The sequence below is a fragment of the Orcinus orca genome, chromosome 8 (assembly GCF_937001465.1).
Source record: "Orcinus orca chromosome 8, mOrcOrc1.1, whole genome shotgun sequence".
In the NCBI taxonomy this organism is placed as follows: Eukaryota; Metazoa; Chordata; class Mammalia; order Artiodactyla; family Delphinidae; genus Orcinus; species Orcinus orca.
Genome location: NC_064566.1, coordinates 83,588,889 through 83,604,172, shown reverse-complemented (window position 1 = coordinate 83,604,172; position 15,284 = coordinate 83,588,889). Strand labels below are relative to the sequence as shown.

The window sequence follows — 15,284 nt, the reverse complement described above, 5'->3', positions numbered from 1 at the left end:
GTAAACACATCTTAACTTCTATTACAGTCAAGAAATTAGCATGGATAACAAATAAGCAAATAAAGCATTTGGTGTCTGACAGAATTTGAATCATGGTCTTACCTTTTTCTATCTGTGAGACTTTGGGCAAGTAATCTAATCTCTGTTAGTCTAACTTTCCTCCCTCATGAAATGGAGATACCTCCTAGAGTTCTTACGAGGACTTAAAGATAAAATGCCTGTGTTGACTGAAACTTTTCCAGTTTCCTCTGAATTAGAGCTAAGGCACCAAAGCTGCAGAAAATAAAGGTCAAACGCTCCCACGTTTCAAAAGAGTAGCCAAGAAGACCAGACATCACCTTCAGAACTTAAGAAATGACTAAATAGTCACTGCCATTGTCACCTCACCACCAGCATACATAAGCCAAGGAACAGGAAAATTTTGAAAGAAAATAATCAGAAGAATGAGTTATTGGCCTAGGAGGAGAGCACTGTTGTTATCTCCCCCCACCCACACACACACACAAACACAAGTAAAAGAGAGAAGGGGAATATTCCCTACAGAGGACCAGTTGGTGAAAGAGGGATCTACTCTGATAGAGACTGATGCTTAGGTATCTCATTCCTCCATGAATATCTGCTGAGGTGGTGGAATTCCTGATCATCCCTCTATACCTGACTGAATGGAAGAAGATTCCAGGGAGTGTTATTAACCGGGAAAATAAATAGAGCCAAATTGGAACTGGCCTACAGTCCTACTATTTGGCAAGGCAAAAACTATGGGTTTCCCATGGGAAAATTCATATTTAGTGATATGGAGATACCACTAAAGAAGGGTGAGCTGGTGGTGTCCCATCCTATTGCTTTCCCTATCTAGAGGCTGCAGCCAGGGGCAGGGATTACACTAGCAAAACTGTGGAGTGAAATTCACAGAGCCAGAAGCTGAGGCATCTGAAGCAGTAAAGGCAGAGCCTGTACATGCACCTTGCTGAGGGCATCACAGCCAAGAGAGGATTATTACAACCAGCAGTGAAGTAAACGAGGCTTCTACTATTTCCCATTTTATTCATGCCCGATATAACACATCAGAAGAGAAAGTAATCAGAAAGGATTGGCCTAAAGCAGAGGAGTCAATAATACATGATATCACCTCTACATTGCATTCCAAGCTCCTCAGGCCAAGGTGTAACCCAGGCAGAGAGGGACAGTGAATAAGATTGGATATGAGATTGAAGATTTGAATTGGTCTGGAGTGGACTTTATACTCCCTGAAAGTACTTGGAATACAGTGCAATCTGCCCAACCTAGTATCAAAGAGGGCTCATCATAGCATGTTTGAAATGACTGGGGAGAAAAAAGTAAAAGGGTTTCATGTTTGTAAGATTAGACTCCAATAAACCAGTTAAGCAAAATGCTTACTACAGTTTCTAGAATGCAGGAATCACTCAGTAAAAGGTGGAATGGGGAGCACAGTCATTAAACACAGACAAATACAGGTTTATTTTTAAATCAAGCGCCACCATTTTAATCAGAGTGACCTTAAACAAAATATTTTTTCTCACAGTCTCAATCTCCTCATCTGTAAAAATTAGCTTAATACAGTGATCCTATGAAATAGATTGTTAGTATTAAATAAAATAACAGATATGAAGTGCCCAGTATATTACCTCAAAAACAGAGAGCAATCAATAGCTATGAGATTTTATCTAACTTGTTTTTATTCAGTAAGATAGATATTATATGTAAATATATCCAAAAAAAGCTACATCACTTTTTAGATAAAATAATTTACAGCCACAAAATCTGACCACGACAGCATAAGTAATATCACTGAAGCTTGTTTCCCAGAATAAGCAGGGTTAACACACTCCTAATTTCACTTCTAACGTTCTATTGAAATTATTCTAGCTTAATCCTTATTCAACTGTCAAAATAAAAAGAGAACAGAGGTTGGCTGTATAAAACAAACATAGAGCTCACAGTGATAAATGGAGTAATAATATACCTTTAGATGACTATAGGAAATGGTGTCCCAGACCAATATGAGTTTGGCAGCAGTCCTACCTGCGATATTAGCACAATGATGCTCATTCTGGCAAAAAGTATAAAATGAATGGCATGATACTGAATACATATTTTTTTATACTTTGATGTTTAAAATATATAATGAATTAAAATTACATCTCAGAAAGATGATCATGTTATTTTCTAATCATCGTTTTAAAGAAATCTCTGCTTTGTCTTCCCTACCATAGCAATCTGTTTTTGTGAGCTAAAGACCAGTAGGAGTGGTGTAGTATAAACATGAGTGAGAGCAGTTAGATTAGGCACTCTGGAGGAAGAAATTTAGATTTTAAAAAATCCAAATTCTCTGTAAGAAGAAAGCTGTAGCTGGAACATGAACTGGGCATATTTAACTCCTGATGCTAAACAAATGATTGCAGAGTTTTTTCTTTTTCTTTTCTTTTCTTTTTTTTTTTTTGCGGTACACAGGCCTCTCACTGTTGTGGCCTCTCCCGTTGCGGAGCACAGGCTCTGGACGCGCAGGCTCAGCGGCCATGGCTCATGGGCCCAGCCGCTCCGCGGCATGTGGGATCTTCCCAGACCGGGGCATGAACCCGTGTCCCCTGCATCGGCAGGCGGACTCTCAACCACTGCGCCACCAGGGAAGCCCGACTGCAGAGTTTTAAAGGCTCAAGGAGGACAGGTAAAGGATACAGCAAGAGGAGAATGGGAAAGACAATCAACAAAAATTAAGGTGCAAAAGAGTCAGATACAATAGTGGTAATTATAATTCAACAAACATACTGATTACCTATGTATACCAAGCTGATTATATGACTTACCACATTATTATCATTAATATTTCATTTAAATATCACCCCTACCGTGCTATTATTCCCATGTTTAAAAATGAGAAAACTGAGACTCAGGGAGGTTAAGTAATCTGCCCATGATCATTCAAAGGCACAACCTGACTTTAAATCTAGTAAATCTGGTATGTCTACTTCCAAGCACATTTTCGCAGTCCATTGCTCTATACTACACAATTAAGCTGCACAGAGAGAAGGGCACAAGATAATGACAAGAATGACATCAGAAAAAATTGTCACCATAAACCAGATTTTCCTCAATCCTGAGTTCCTTTTGATTCCTAAGGTAAACACTGCCTGTCTCCTACTTATCACTTTTGCTTCTCACTATTCTTCCCACCCCACACTGCCCCAAAAGCTAGTCCATTCCCTAGAAGCTTGAGTTAAAGAAAGGCTAACATAAAGATGAACAGTCAGGGCCCTCTTTTCTCATTTTAGATTGAGGGAAGAAGACTGCATATGCAGAGTTTACACAGCAATCAAAATTTACCACAAAGTCAATCTGACACATTGTAGCAGAACATTAAGCATAAATGGAAAACTATGCAAATAAATGAGTATAATTTATGCCATAAAAAGAAGGATTTTGGATACTAGAACTATAGATTTTAGAACTATAATGGACCCTAGGGATTACTCATTTTACACCCCCTTCCGAAGCATAATTTATTCTTTTATCCACTATATACATACCTCTGTGTACATACCTCTAGGGTACAATGTATTAATTTATTCACACTCCTCCCTCCCCCCAAAAAACTGTTAGTTCCTCCTATGTACCAAGCATTTACAAAGACACAATAATGTAAGAGTAAATAAGATAAATAACCAAATAAGAAAATAAACAAGATAATATAAGCTAATGATAAGTACTATGAAGAGAGATAATAGAGACTAATGTAGCAGAAAATCACTGTGTTTGGAGATTGAGGTAGGGGATTGAAGATTACTTTAGGTGGGTGTCATACCTTCCTGAGGATATGACATTTAAACAAAAACTTAACTCTATAAAAGAATAATCCATGCAAACATCTGGGAACAGAGCATTCCAGGTATATGAAATAGTATGTGCAAAAGCCTTGAGGCTAAGCAAGCTTTGGTATAGTTGAGAAACCAACAGAAGGCTGGAGTGGCTGGAGTGGAGTGAAAAGTGGGGAGTGGAAGAGGATGAAATCAGAGAGGTAAGCAGAGGCCAGATCACAGGAATAGCTCAGCTTTTATTCTATTACAGTAAGTTATTATATGGTTTTAAACAGGGATTTCAAAGCATGATCCCTGGACCAGTAGAATCAGCAGTATCTGGGAACTCCTTAGAAATGCCAATTCTTGAGCCCCACCCAGACATACATGATCAGAAACTACAGGAGTAGAAGCCAGAAAACTAGATTGGAATCTCTATCTGAGAGACCATGGTGACAGTGGAGATGAAGAGATGAAGATTTATCATACCGCATGAATAAATTATTTAAGCACTTATTTTCCCAGCTTGAATGATCTCTATGAATAAATAAATGGACAAGTGAATGGATAAGTTAAGGAACAGAATAAATGTTTAAAGATAAAGTTGCTGAAGTACAGAGAGGCTATCTTACTTCCTAACAAGAGGCTCCATCGGCTACCCTCTCCCAATCCTCCATCTGTCTGATCCTTTGAACAGCTGCTCACTTCATTCAAGTCTAGGTCTTGGAGACTAAAAAAAGCCTCAGAGAGTTTCTATGGGCCACTGGTATAAAAATTCATTAAGGCGCAAGACTATACAATCCTGGAGCTCTGATAAATAATGCAGATCCAAAGGCAGAGTATCAAAACAGAGGAAAGGGAAGATGGGAAGGTTAGCGGTTGGAGGCTGAATTATGAAATTAAAAAGAAAAAGGCTAGCTCCTACTCTCTGTTACCCATTCTGATTCATCATCCAACCCTAGACACCTAAAAGCTGAATTATTTCAAGACAAGCTTTAGGCAAAGCCCAATTTCAGGGATTAGGAAAAGCACCTCTTTCCCACCCTCACCTCCCCAGAAACATGTAAAATAAACTTTCCAGCACTTGCTTGCAATTGCCTGAAATCCCTTTAACTGTAAGAAACACATTCCTTTTCACAGTTAGAGATAAAATTGTGTTTTCTTAAGAGGAACAACACATATGAGTGAATACATTTTAATCCAAGTGTTAGCGATCATAGATGCTCTCCTTTTTCAGTATTGAAAAAAGAAATTGAGAGCAGAAAGATGGACTCTAAAAAGGCAAAGAGGACACTGGACAGGGAAACCATGGCCCTGTTTATCTTCATCAGCATGAGCACAGAAAAAGACAGTGAGCAAAGGCACTTCAAATCCTCAGAAGGTAGCCAACACCCAAGCAAAAATATGCTACTAGGTCTTAGAACCAGTAGGACATTAAGGTACCTCTTTATATGAAAGTCCTATACCCTGTCTGTTCTTTAAATAGTGTCTGCAATAAACAGAACTAGGGAAAGACCATTTAGGCAATGAACAAAGAAATACCACAGGCTATGTCTACAGAGATTGAGAGGAGAGTTGAGGCAGTTATTTAGATGAAAGAGAACTCCATCCTACTAATGGAAAAAACAATTTTCTGCTGATTATAGTAATACAGTTTAGTTATCTAGTTTGATCATATTTATAAGATTCCCACTCTGACTTGCCATGAAGACATAATTTAGTTCACAAATAAGACTATTTCATCAGTCATTATTTGATTTCAAAACGGAGAGGGCACTCATAATTCCAGAAATAATTTGCATTTCATTACTGGTATTGTCATTAAAATCTTAAAAATAATGATGATAATAAATATGGGTAAACAAGCATGTAGTGCTTACCACATACCAGGAATTGTTCTAAATACATTGACTAGTTTAATCCAAACACCATACTTGAAAGCAGCAAATCCAATGAGAGTGATTAAGTTTTATTTTAGAGTACGTAGGAAGAGATTAACTTGACATTATTTATCTCCCTTAAAATAAACCATTTAAAACTACAAATACCCTCAAATTAAAAACCATCTCATGAGTTTAAATAATATGTTTTTTCTAGTACTGTACTCTTGAGGATTGATATGACCAAGTTTCAGGGCAATTCCCTTTGAAATGACAGTTAACATAGTCATCAAGCACTTAAAGTATATGGCATTCTACTTGGTACTAAGATTATTTTTCCACTAAGTTTTCCTCCCTTTTGTTTTATTAAAAAAAAAAAAATTCACACTATATCCTAATAGCCAAAAATATGTTCTTGATCTCCATGGTAATGACTATTACCCATAAATGTTAAATGATTCCCCATAGCATTTCAAGAGGTACCAGGGTTTGAAACTTGACTCCTCATAAGTTCTTAAACTTCTACAAAGATAAATAGCTGTAGTATATTGTACATTTAATTTAAATAGCTAGACTGCATCTGAAAGTGAATTTAGGCTTCTGTATTCGCCAACTGCTTTCTGCCATACCCAATCAAGGATATACTTTACACTTATTTGGAGCTTCCTGTTTACAAAATACTTCCATTAAAATTACCTCATTTAATAATGACATATAATCCTTGATTTAGTTGTTACCATCATCATCACCCTTTAAAAGAGATAAAGTTACTTTAAAGTTCTATGTCCTTGTGAGGCCTTGAATTCCTGTCTTTTGACCTCAAATCTTCTTACTTTACATCATACCACAACCATTTCAGGAAATGGGGAATAAATAAAGGAAATATGTAGCATGTGACTCTAACTAAACAAACACTTCTCACTGAACTGTGTTAAGCTTGTAGTGAATTTGATTAAACTTTACTGAAGGATCCTAAAATCCCATTTAAAGCCTCTTGGTTGGTACTAATAAACCTTATGATATTACTAAGGCAAAATATGAGATTCAGTGGATGAGAATGAGAGGGTAAGAGCCCAAGAAGGAAGAAAAAGGAAAGCACTAGCAAAAGGGATTTTACTTAAAAGGATTCAACACAAATAAACTAAAGGAAATCACTCCATGGGGCTCCTATGAGCTCTCACTTCACACTGAGATCATAATCATTATGCAATAAGGTTGACTTGGTTGCCCACGTGTTCAACAGCTATGTTTGAGTAACTCTTTTTTTTAAATTGGAGTATAGTTGATTTACAATGTTGTGTTAACTTTTGTTGTACAGCAAAGTGATTCAGTTATACATATCTACATTCTTTTTATATATATTCTTTTCCATTATGGTTTATCATAGGATATTGACTACAGTTCCCTGTGCTATACAGTAGGACCTTGCTGTTTATCCATTCTATATATAATAGCTTACATCTGTTAACCCCAACCTCCCACTCCACCCCTCCCCCAACCCTTCCCCCCCCCACTTGGCAACCACAGGTCTGTTCTCTATGTAGTAATTATCTTTAATTTGTCCCCAATAATAGCCAAAATCCATTTTTACTTACCCAGTAAATTGGTGCTCATAATACTGCAATGTCCTCTTGAGAGTTTGCTGTATCATCTGGGGCTACAGAATAATAATAATAATACATTATCAGCAAATCAGTGTCATTCCCATTCTGAGTATCATAAGCAGATATGTAGCATCTGATTCATCTCATAAGAGTTTTCGTTTTACAATATAAACCCATCATGAATTCTGCCATGTATTTTCCCCACAAGAACTAATAATATGAGGCACTCAGCAATTACCCAGAATTTCCCAATTTCAAATATGATAGCATTTCCTAGCCATATTTTCCCCAATGCTTTTGTACTAGCTATTAAGTTCAACAAAATACTCATTGGCTGCCTACAATAAACCTAGACATTGCGGGCAGTGGAGAGGGGTGTACTAAACAAGATGAGTAATGCCCAGGTCAAGCCTGACCTCCTCAAGAGATTTCAAGCAAGGGTTCTAGAGTGTCCCAGAGGGGCCACAGTGTTTGGGGCAAGAAATGGGATCTGCAGAAAATACCTAAGCAGCTCATGACTGAATTTTATAATCCTCTCCTCCCCATGACAGCTAAAGACAGAGTTTCTTAATCCCAGAGCAAGAATTATTCTAGACTTATTTATGCAACAGAGCCTCATCTTGGAGTCTCAGACCTAGGGAGGCATGAAAGTGACTCAAAGATCTTAAAACACAGATTTTATTAACAAATTATAATAAGAACCAAATTCTCAGTGGCAAGGGTGTGAATTTTTTTTTTTTTTTTTTGAGGTACATAGGCCTCTCACTGTTGTGGCCTCTCCCGTTGCGGAGCACAGGCTCTGCATGCGCAGGCTCAGCGGCCATGGCTCACGGGCCCAGCCGCTCCGCGGCATGTGGGATCTTCCCGGACCGGGGCACGAACCCGTGTCTCCTGCATCAGCAGGCGGACTCTCAACCACTGCGCCACCAAGGAAGCCCTGAATTTTTTAAATAATAAAAACTTCTAATCAAGCAAGAAAAAAAAAGCTTATCAAAACATTGATCTATTATAGCCATGGATGAATTTTGGGGGGTTATAATGACTCTGACACAGACCCTTCAAGATGTGAGAGCAGCATGGTAGTTTGGTAATCTTGTGGGCTGTCACTAATTAACCACACAAACCTATATAAATCTAAAAAGGTAATCTGCAGAAAGTATCTAGCACAATGCTGCTGCCTAAGAAGCAGTTAATAAATATCATTTATTTCCCATCCCTAATCCTTCAAAGAGATTGTCTTAAAGATATGTAATTTAAAGGAGACTACAGAGATTGTTGTCAGGGTTCACTTGAACCTCTTCCATGTTTACCTCTCTATGAAAAATGTCCAGGATAGATGTAAAAATCTCCCTACCTAATACTTTCAACATCCTCCTTGGTTGGAAATGGCTATTTTAAAGCTTGAGGAAACTGAGCTTCAATTAAATCAAGGGCATCCACTGAGAACTATTCTACACTACCATTTAGGAGAACATCTTCACTGAGCAAATCTAAGAGCTCAGATATATTCTTCACTTTAGCCAAGCCATTTCAGAAATTAATTTTAGGAGAAATCAGCCTCCAGTGTTCAAAGAAAGAGATACAGGGCAACTTCTTTCAACAGCTGTTTTTCCTTTATACTAGGTTAAAAAGAGGAACATGAGGCCTCAAACTGGTACAGATGTTTCTGTTCATAAGAATAGAATCAAAGTAGAATAGCATGCCTAGGAAAGGAAAATCATTCCTGACTCAAGAAGCAATGAGTCTGTTGAAAAATCTGAAGAGGGTGAAGCAGACACAGCAAACCTAGCACATATAAAAAGTGTGCTTTAAAAATCCAACCCATGGCCAACCTAAATCAAGTCATTATCAGTCACTGGCTCAGTACCCCTGGGATCTGAGCCTTCTGAACTGCTTTGGCAGTTTCTGAGCCAAGATAACTTTCTCTTTGGCAACATGCCCTAAAAGCAGTGAAAATCCACAGAGGAATTATCCTTCCAATAACCTCTGGTGACAAAATATGGAACAGAAAACAGGAACTAGAGTGCACAGGGTCAGTTAAGACCAGAATGACCTCCTTTGTACCAAAGGACATTTTATTTTCCTGTACCAGGAATTTCCCAGTCATTAAAAAAAGCAAATGTTTGTGAAAGGAGTTAAGCCATTTAAAGAACTGACTTTTTTCTTTTCTGAAGCAATTACTTTTACTCCCCAGCGGGAATTATATTTATAGTTTCCAAATACATTAAATGGAAAATGTTCTCTGGGCATATTCAACAAAGCTTCAACTTCATAAAGATTTATATACTTCCTACTGCTTGCCAAATCCAGTGGGCACATTCTGGTGGTCTGAACTGTAAGCATAGAGGCTGACTGCAGAGTATCCCCTGATCTTCAGAAAGCCAAGGCTGACTTCAATACAGACCTGACTCCTCACCATGGACTATTACCACGGATTCACTCCAATCTTCTTCGAAGTTTGCCTGATTCTGAGACATCTTCACATAATCTGAGCCTCTCTGGCATGAATAAAAAGCACAAAGTGAAGACCTGCACATGGGCCAAAGCCTTCTGAAGGGGTGACTTCTGCCTTGAGGGTTGTAGGGTCCATTTACTAAATGTCAATGTACGCCAGTGATGCAAGTCAGTGTAGATTAGTGGGAAAAGCAAGGGCTCTGAAGATCTGCAGATCTTCTCTCCTTTTCTTTAAGAATGAAACTCCATACCAGTTCCATCCAACCTTCAACAGACCAAAATCCCATCCCTCTTATCTGTATCTATCCTTTCTTTAAGAAGGAGTTTGGAAAGATGATTTAGAAAAGAGGATTTAAGATCAAACTGAGTTCAAAATCCAACTCTTACTCACGAACTAGAAGACCTTGGGCAGTTTACTTAAGCTATCTGAAATGATTCCTTATGTGTACATTATTTTTATGGGAATTAATTGAAATAATTAAACCGAAGTCACTAGTACATAGTAGGTGCATAATAAATGATAGTTATGACTATGTTCACTGGGTTCCTACCCTCAAGAGTCTCAAAATCTAGTGGAGTACAAAGTTTATGTTAGAACACCCACCCCACAAGTGTAATGTTTCAAGATCCTCATCAGCTAAAAAAATCAATAGACTTACCACTAATACTAATAGTGAGAAGATGGTGCCTATTCCAGCTGAGGGGAAAATAGGAAAATGGTAGCTGAATTTATAAATATTTCCAATGAAACCTTCAGATCAGTCCAGAGAGATGGTGACAAAAGCAGAAATCTCAGAAGATTGAGAATAGACCTAAATCCAGGCCTATAAGTGGGAAGGACATTGATGCACCATAGCTAAGATGAATACCTCAAGCATTATACTTTATAACTAATTAGAAACAACCCGTGAACCTCCTTCTTATGACATAAAGAATGTGCAACAGGTGAGCTGGATGATGTAATATGTTTATAGCCATATGCTACAGGATCTGAAAGACAAGGGTTGGGAAGGAGACAAAATCCACTGTCCCTATCATACAAAAGAAAATCAAAGAAGTCTGTAATTTTTTCTCTCCTTCCCCCAAACTAAGATAGAGATAGTAGCTTCCTACTGTCTCTACTCAACACAAAGAAGCAATGGACAGGAAGACAGCTGGAAAGAGAAAGCAGCCATCTGTGTCCTGCACATGTATTGTCTAGGGCTCAAAGAGGAAGTACCCAAAGCTTCCATCATGTGGCAACAAGAAGCCGTCTTCATCTCTAGTCTCATTAACAGCTTCACTCTACTTAGCAGTGACTGACCCCCACAGACTAAATGTTATGCTCATGAAAAGTCATGGGATCCAAACAGCCAGCCATGAAATAATCCAAAAAGAGCCAGAGAAACGATCCCTGAGTAGTGGGAGGAAGCAGCTCTCAGCAACTGGCCCTTCAAGCTCAGACAGCCCTGCAGAGGCTCCCACACAGTCTCTGCTCTAGATATCTGCACCAGATGGTATGGGGATCAGGCAGGAGTCAGGGAGTCAAGATGTGTGTGTGTGTGTGTGTGTGTGTGTGTGTGTGTGTGTGTGTGTGTATCACATGAAATGCAGTTGTCATCGTACAAAGTACACATACATCTCAATTCTACAGAGATGAAGTTGTGGCTCAGACTGATTAAGTAAGTAGCCCAAGATCATATAGCTCGTAAGTGAATCAGTCACTGCAAGCCAGGACTGGCTTCAAAGTGTGCAATATTTCTACTAGATGCTTTGAGGGTCCCTCTCACCTTTACTATTCTGTGATCCTATATATTTTTAAAATATATACAGCCTTCATCATGCCAAAAACAAACAAACAAAACTCCACAGATAATTTTAAAATAAACTTCTCATTTCTGCTTTGTAACACAAAACCACAAGCTACAGAATTAATGGAAACAATAGGTCTGCCTTTAAAGAAACATCCATAAATAGCCATGTCATTTTATTTATTTAAGTATGAAAAAAATATATTTCAGTGTCAGAAACTAAATGATATGGATATATAATTAATTACTATTGCTCTAGGCCAGTGATTTTCAACTCTGCTTACAATTAAAATCCCCTGGGGAGCTTTTAAAAAATACCAATGCCTGAGTGCCACCCTCAAACTTTCCAATACAACTGGCAGACCCATTTGCTTCTAATGTTAGTCAGGGTTAAAAACCTTTCATGTAAGATATAAACATGATGATCAAGACCAATACTCTATAAAAGTTACCTGAATAAGTCAGCATTAATGAGAGTAGTTTCTTTACTCAAATATCAAAAGAAGAAAGCTTCTGAAAGATGTTCACACATAACTGCTAAATCAACACAGTTCCACTAATAGCTCATAGTTAAATATGATTTGTTAGGTAAACAGAGAACTATATTGCTTGAAGCATTTCCAAGTAATTCACTCCCATGCACTTATGTCAGTATTCAATTTTGTACTAACACATACATAACAATGCAACAATTAATACGATTGTTGCATTTAATCTATGCAAAGCACTGCTTTAAGCCCATTACATATATTAACTCCTTTGATCTTCACATTAACATTATGAGATAGGTTATTATTTTACAGATTAGAAAACTGAGACACAGAAAGTTTAAGTTGTCCTATGTCAACAGGTAAAAAGAGACAAAGCCAGGGTTGAAACTCAGGTAGTCCGTTCCAGAATCCAAGCACTTAATCTCCAACCTGTACTGCACATAATTTTTAACACCCTGTATTTGGTTCAGCACTTTACATTTCATGTTTTTAATGCATATTATCCCAATCGATCTTTGCACCAATCCAATGACATAGTTAGATTGATATTATCACCATTTGACTAAAAAAGAATCAAAGTTAGAGAGATTAGAAGCCCTCCTTTACAAAAAGAGCATTTTTTCCCCTAGGAAACTTCCATAATAAGAAAGCATTTTTTTAACATCAACATAAAAATGAAGAATCACATGGTTTCAAATTAATTGTTTGCTTCTTGACAACACACTTAATGTTCTTTAAACATATGTACACAAACAAGACCATAAGCAAAAATCATGAATATCTTGTCTTAGATACACTTTCACTTTCCCATCCTTAGCTTTCTCTCACCCTCTTCCCTACCCTCTGAGTGTCCAGTTTAGTTACACTGCATTCTGATAGGACAAATCCCCACCACCATCATCTAAACTCCCAGAATAGGTCTCCAAAAATCATCATTGCATATTCTCTTTCCTTCCTTCATCAAAATTTGAAATCCTCTTAGTACCCTGACCCCAGATGGTACTCAGGAGGAATCCTACTTAAAAAACTTGATCCTCAATCCTTACTAAGGTAAATGATGGTATAAATGGGCTTTCCTACTTCATATAAGATGGTCTGAACCACTAAAGGTAGAATTTTGGTAAATAGGAGGGTCAGTGAGAGATAAATTAGGGAGCAAGGAACCTTTTCATCATCCTCCAAATCACAATCCAAAGATCTCTACTTTCTTCATAACATAAGAGCATTTTGCTTATAAGGATATGATATGCCAAATTTCTTCACTTAAAGTGATCAAAATTATAATGTTAGATACCCTATCTTTATGGGTAGGCCTGTAGACACCAATGGATCAAATTATATGATTGGTATTTTTAACAAAACTAGTCAAAATAATAAGTCACGTCAAATAACCAGCATAGGTACTTCTGAAAGACATGTAATTGTAGTAATTGTCAGTCTTGCGAAAGATCCAGGCATAATATGAATTTTCCCAGCCTTTGACTAAACTTACTATATATAAGCCAAAAAGGAAAAAACACCGCAAATTAAATATAGAACTTTGAGTCAGGACCTCTGTATTTCAAGCCCAGCTGTGCTACTGACCTTTTTATAAAATTAGCCAAAATCTCTTCACCTGGGAGTAAAATACCTTGGGGAAAAAAATGCCTCCATTTTCCCATCTAAAAAACACATATAAGAAGTTCATAGTTCTCAGGGTCATTTGAAGTAAAGCATTGCAAAGTTAGCACTTGTAAACAGAGGGTCAGAATGTACCAGAGATTAAGCCACCTTTCAGGAAACTTGGAATATCATCTGTGAACTACACCAGTAATTTCCTAAACAAAATTGGTAGTCCAGATAATTAACTACAAAAAGCAAAAATGGGGCTCCCCTGGTGGCGCAGTGGTTGGGAATCTGCCTGCCAATGCAGGGGACACGGGTTCGAGCCCTGGTCTGGGAGGATCCCACATGCCGCGGAGCAGCTAAGACCGTAACCCACAACTGCTGAGCCTGCGCGTCTGGAGCCTGTGCTCCACAACGGGAGAGACCACGACAGTGAGAAGCCCGCGCACCACGATGAAGAGTGGCCCTCGCTTGCCACAACTAGAGAAAGCCCTCGCACAGAAACAAAGACCCAACACAGCCAAAAATAAATAAATAAATTTAAAAAAAGAGTATTACACCTTTAAAAAAAAAAGCAAAAATGGTAAGTATGCTAAAAGAAAAAAATAAAAGTTGGAGATACATTATAATATATAGTTCTATACATACTGGTTGAAAATCTGCATGATTTCGTCCAATCTCCACTTTTATTCTCCTTGTGAACATAGGTACACATTTGAGTGACCTCATGAAAGCTTAGGGTGAAGGCTGATATTATGCTAATTGACCCACAATGGGATTCAAACTGATAACCTTGGCCTTATTAGAAGTAAGTTCTAGAGTTGGAAAGATGGTGGAGGAAGAGCCAAGAAAAAAGATCCCTTTGGTTCCAAAAACTCTCCTGAAAAAGAGGAAGGCTTATCAAGCCCTGAAAGCCACCTAGGCAAAGCAGGTGCTTTTGCAAAGGAAGGAGCAGAGGAAAGGAAAAGAGATCAAGTTTAAGCGACTAGAATGGTTCCTACATGATTCCTGGTGGCAACTACGTGACAGGGTGCAACTCAGACGACTAGAAGTGAAACCTCACGGCTTGGAAGTGCCAAATAAACATTCCTTGGCCTTTGTTTTATGCATCAAAAGGATTAATGGGGGGCTTCCCTGGTGGCGCAGTGGTTGAGAGTCCGCCTGCTGATGCAGGGGACACCGGTTCGTGCCCCGGTCCGGGGAGATCCCACATGCCGCAGAGAGGCTGGGCCCGTGGGCCATGGCCGCTGAGCCTGCGTGTCCAGAGCCTGTGCTCCGCAACGGGAGCGGCCCCAACAGTGAGAGGCCCACGTACCGCAAAAAAACAAACAAAAAAAAGGATTAATGGGGTGAGTTTACTGGTGCAGAGGACCATTGCAAGACTTAGCCTGAATAAGATTTTCAATGGTGTCTTTATGCAAGTAACTCCTCAAACCATAAAAACGCTTCATATAGTGGAATCTTATGTGACCTGGGGATTTCCAAATTTGAAGTCAGTTCGGGAACTCATCTTGAAACGTGGACAAGCCAAGGTCAAGAATAAAATCATCCCTTTGACAGACAACACAGTGATTGAGGAGCACCTGGGGAAGTTTTGTGTCATTTGCTTGGAAGACCTCATTCACGAAATTGCCTTCCCAGGGAAGAA

General features: G+C 38.5%; 1 protein-coding gene across 1 annotated transcript in view; it reads right to left on the bottom strand.

Annotated features, from left to right (window-relative positions):
- Positions 1-15,284, bottom strand: part of GUCY1A2 (guanylate cyclase 1 soluble subunit alpha 2) — a 436,347-nt gene that overhangs the window by 396,218 nt on the left and 24,845 nt on the right. The window contains exon 2 of the mRNA XM_004284012.3: positions 7,288-7,349. Within this exon, the coding sequence (XP_004284060.1) occupies positions 7,288-7,349 (62 nt within the window). The remainder of the gene's footprint in view (positions 1-7,287; positions 7,350-15,284) is intronic.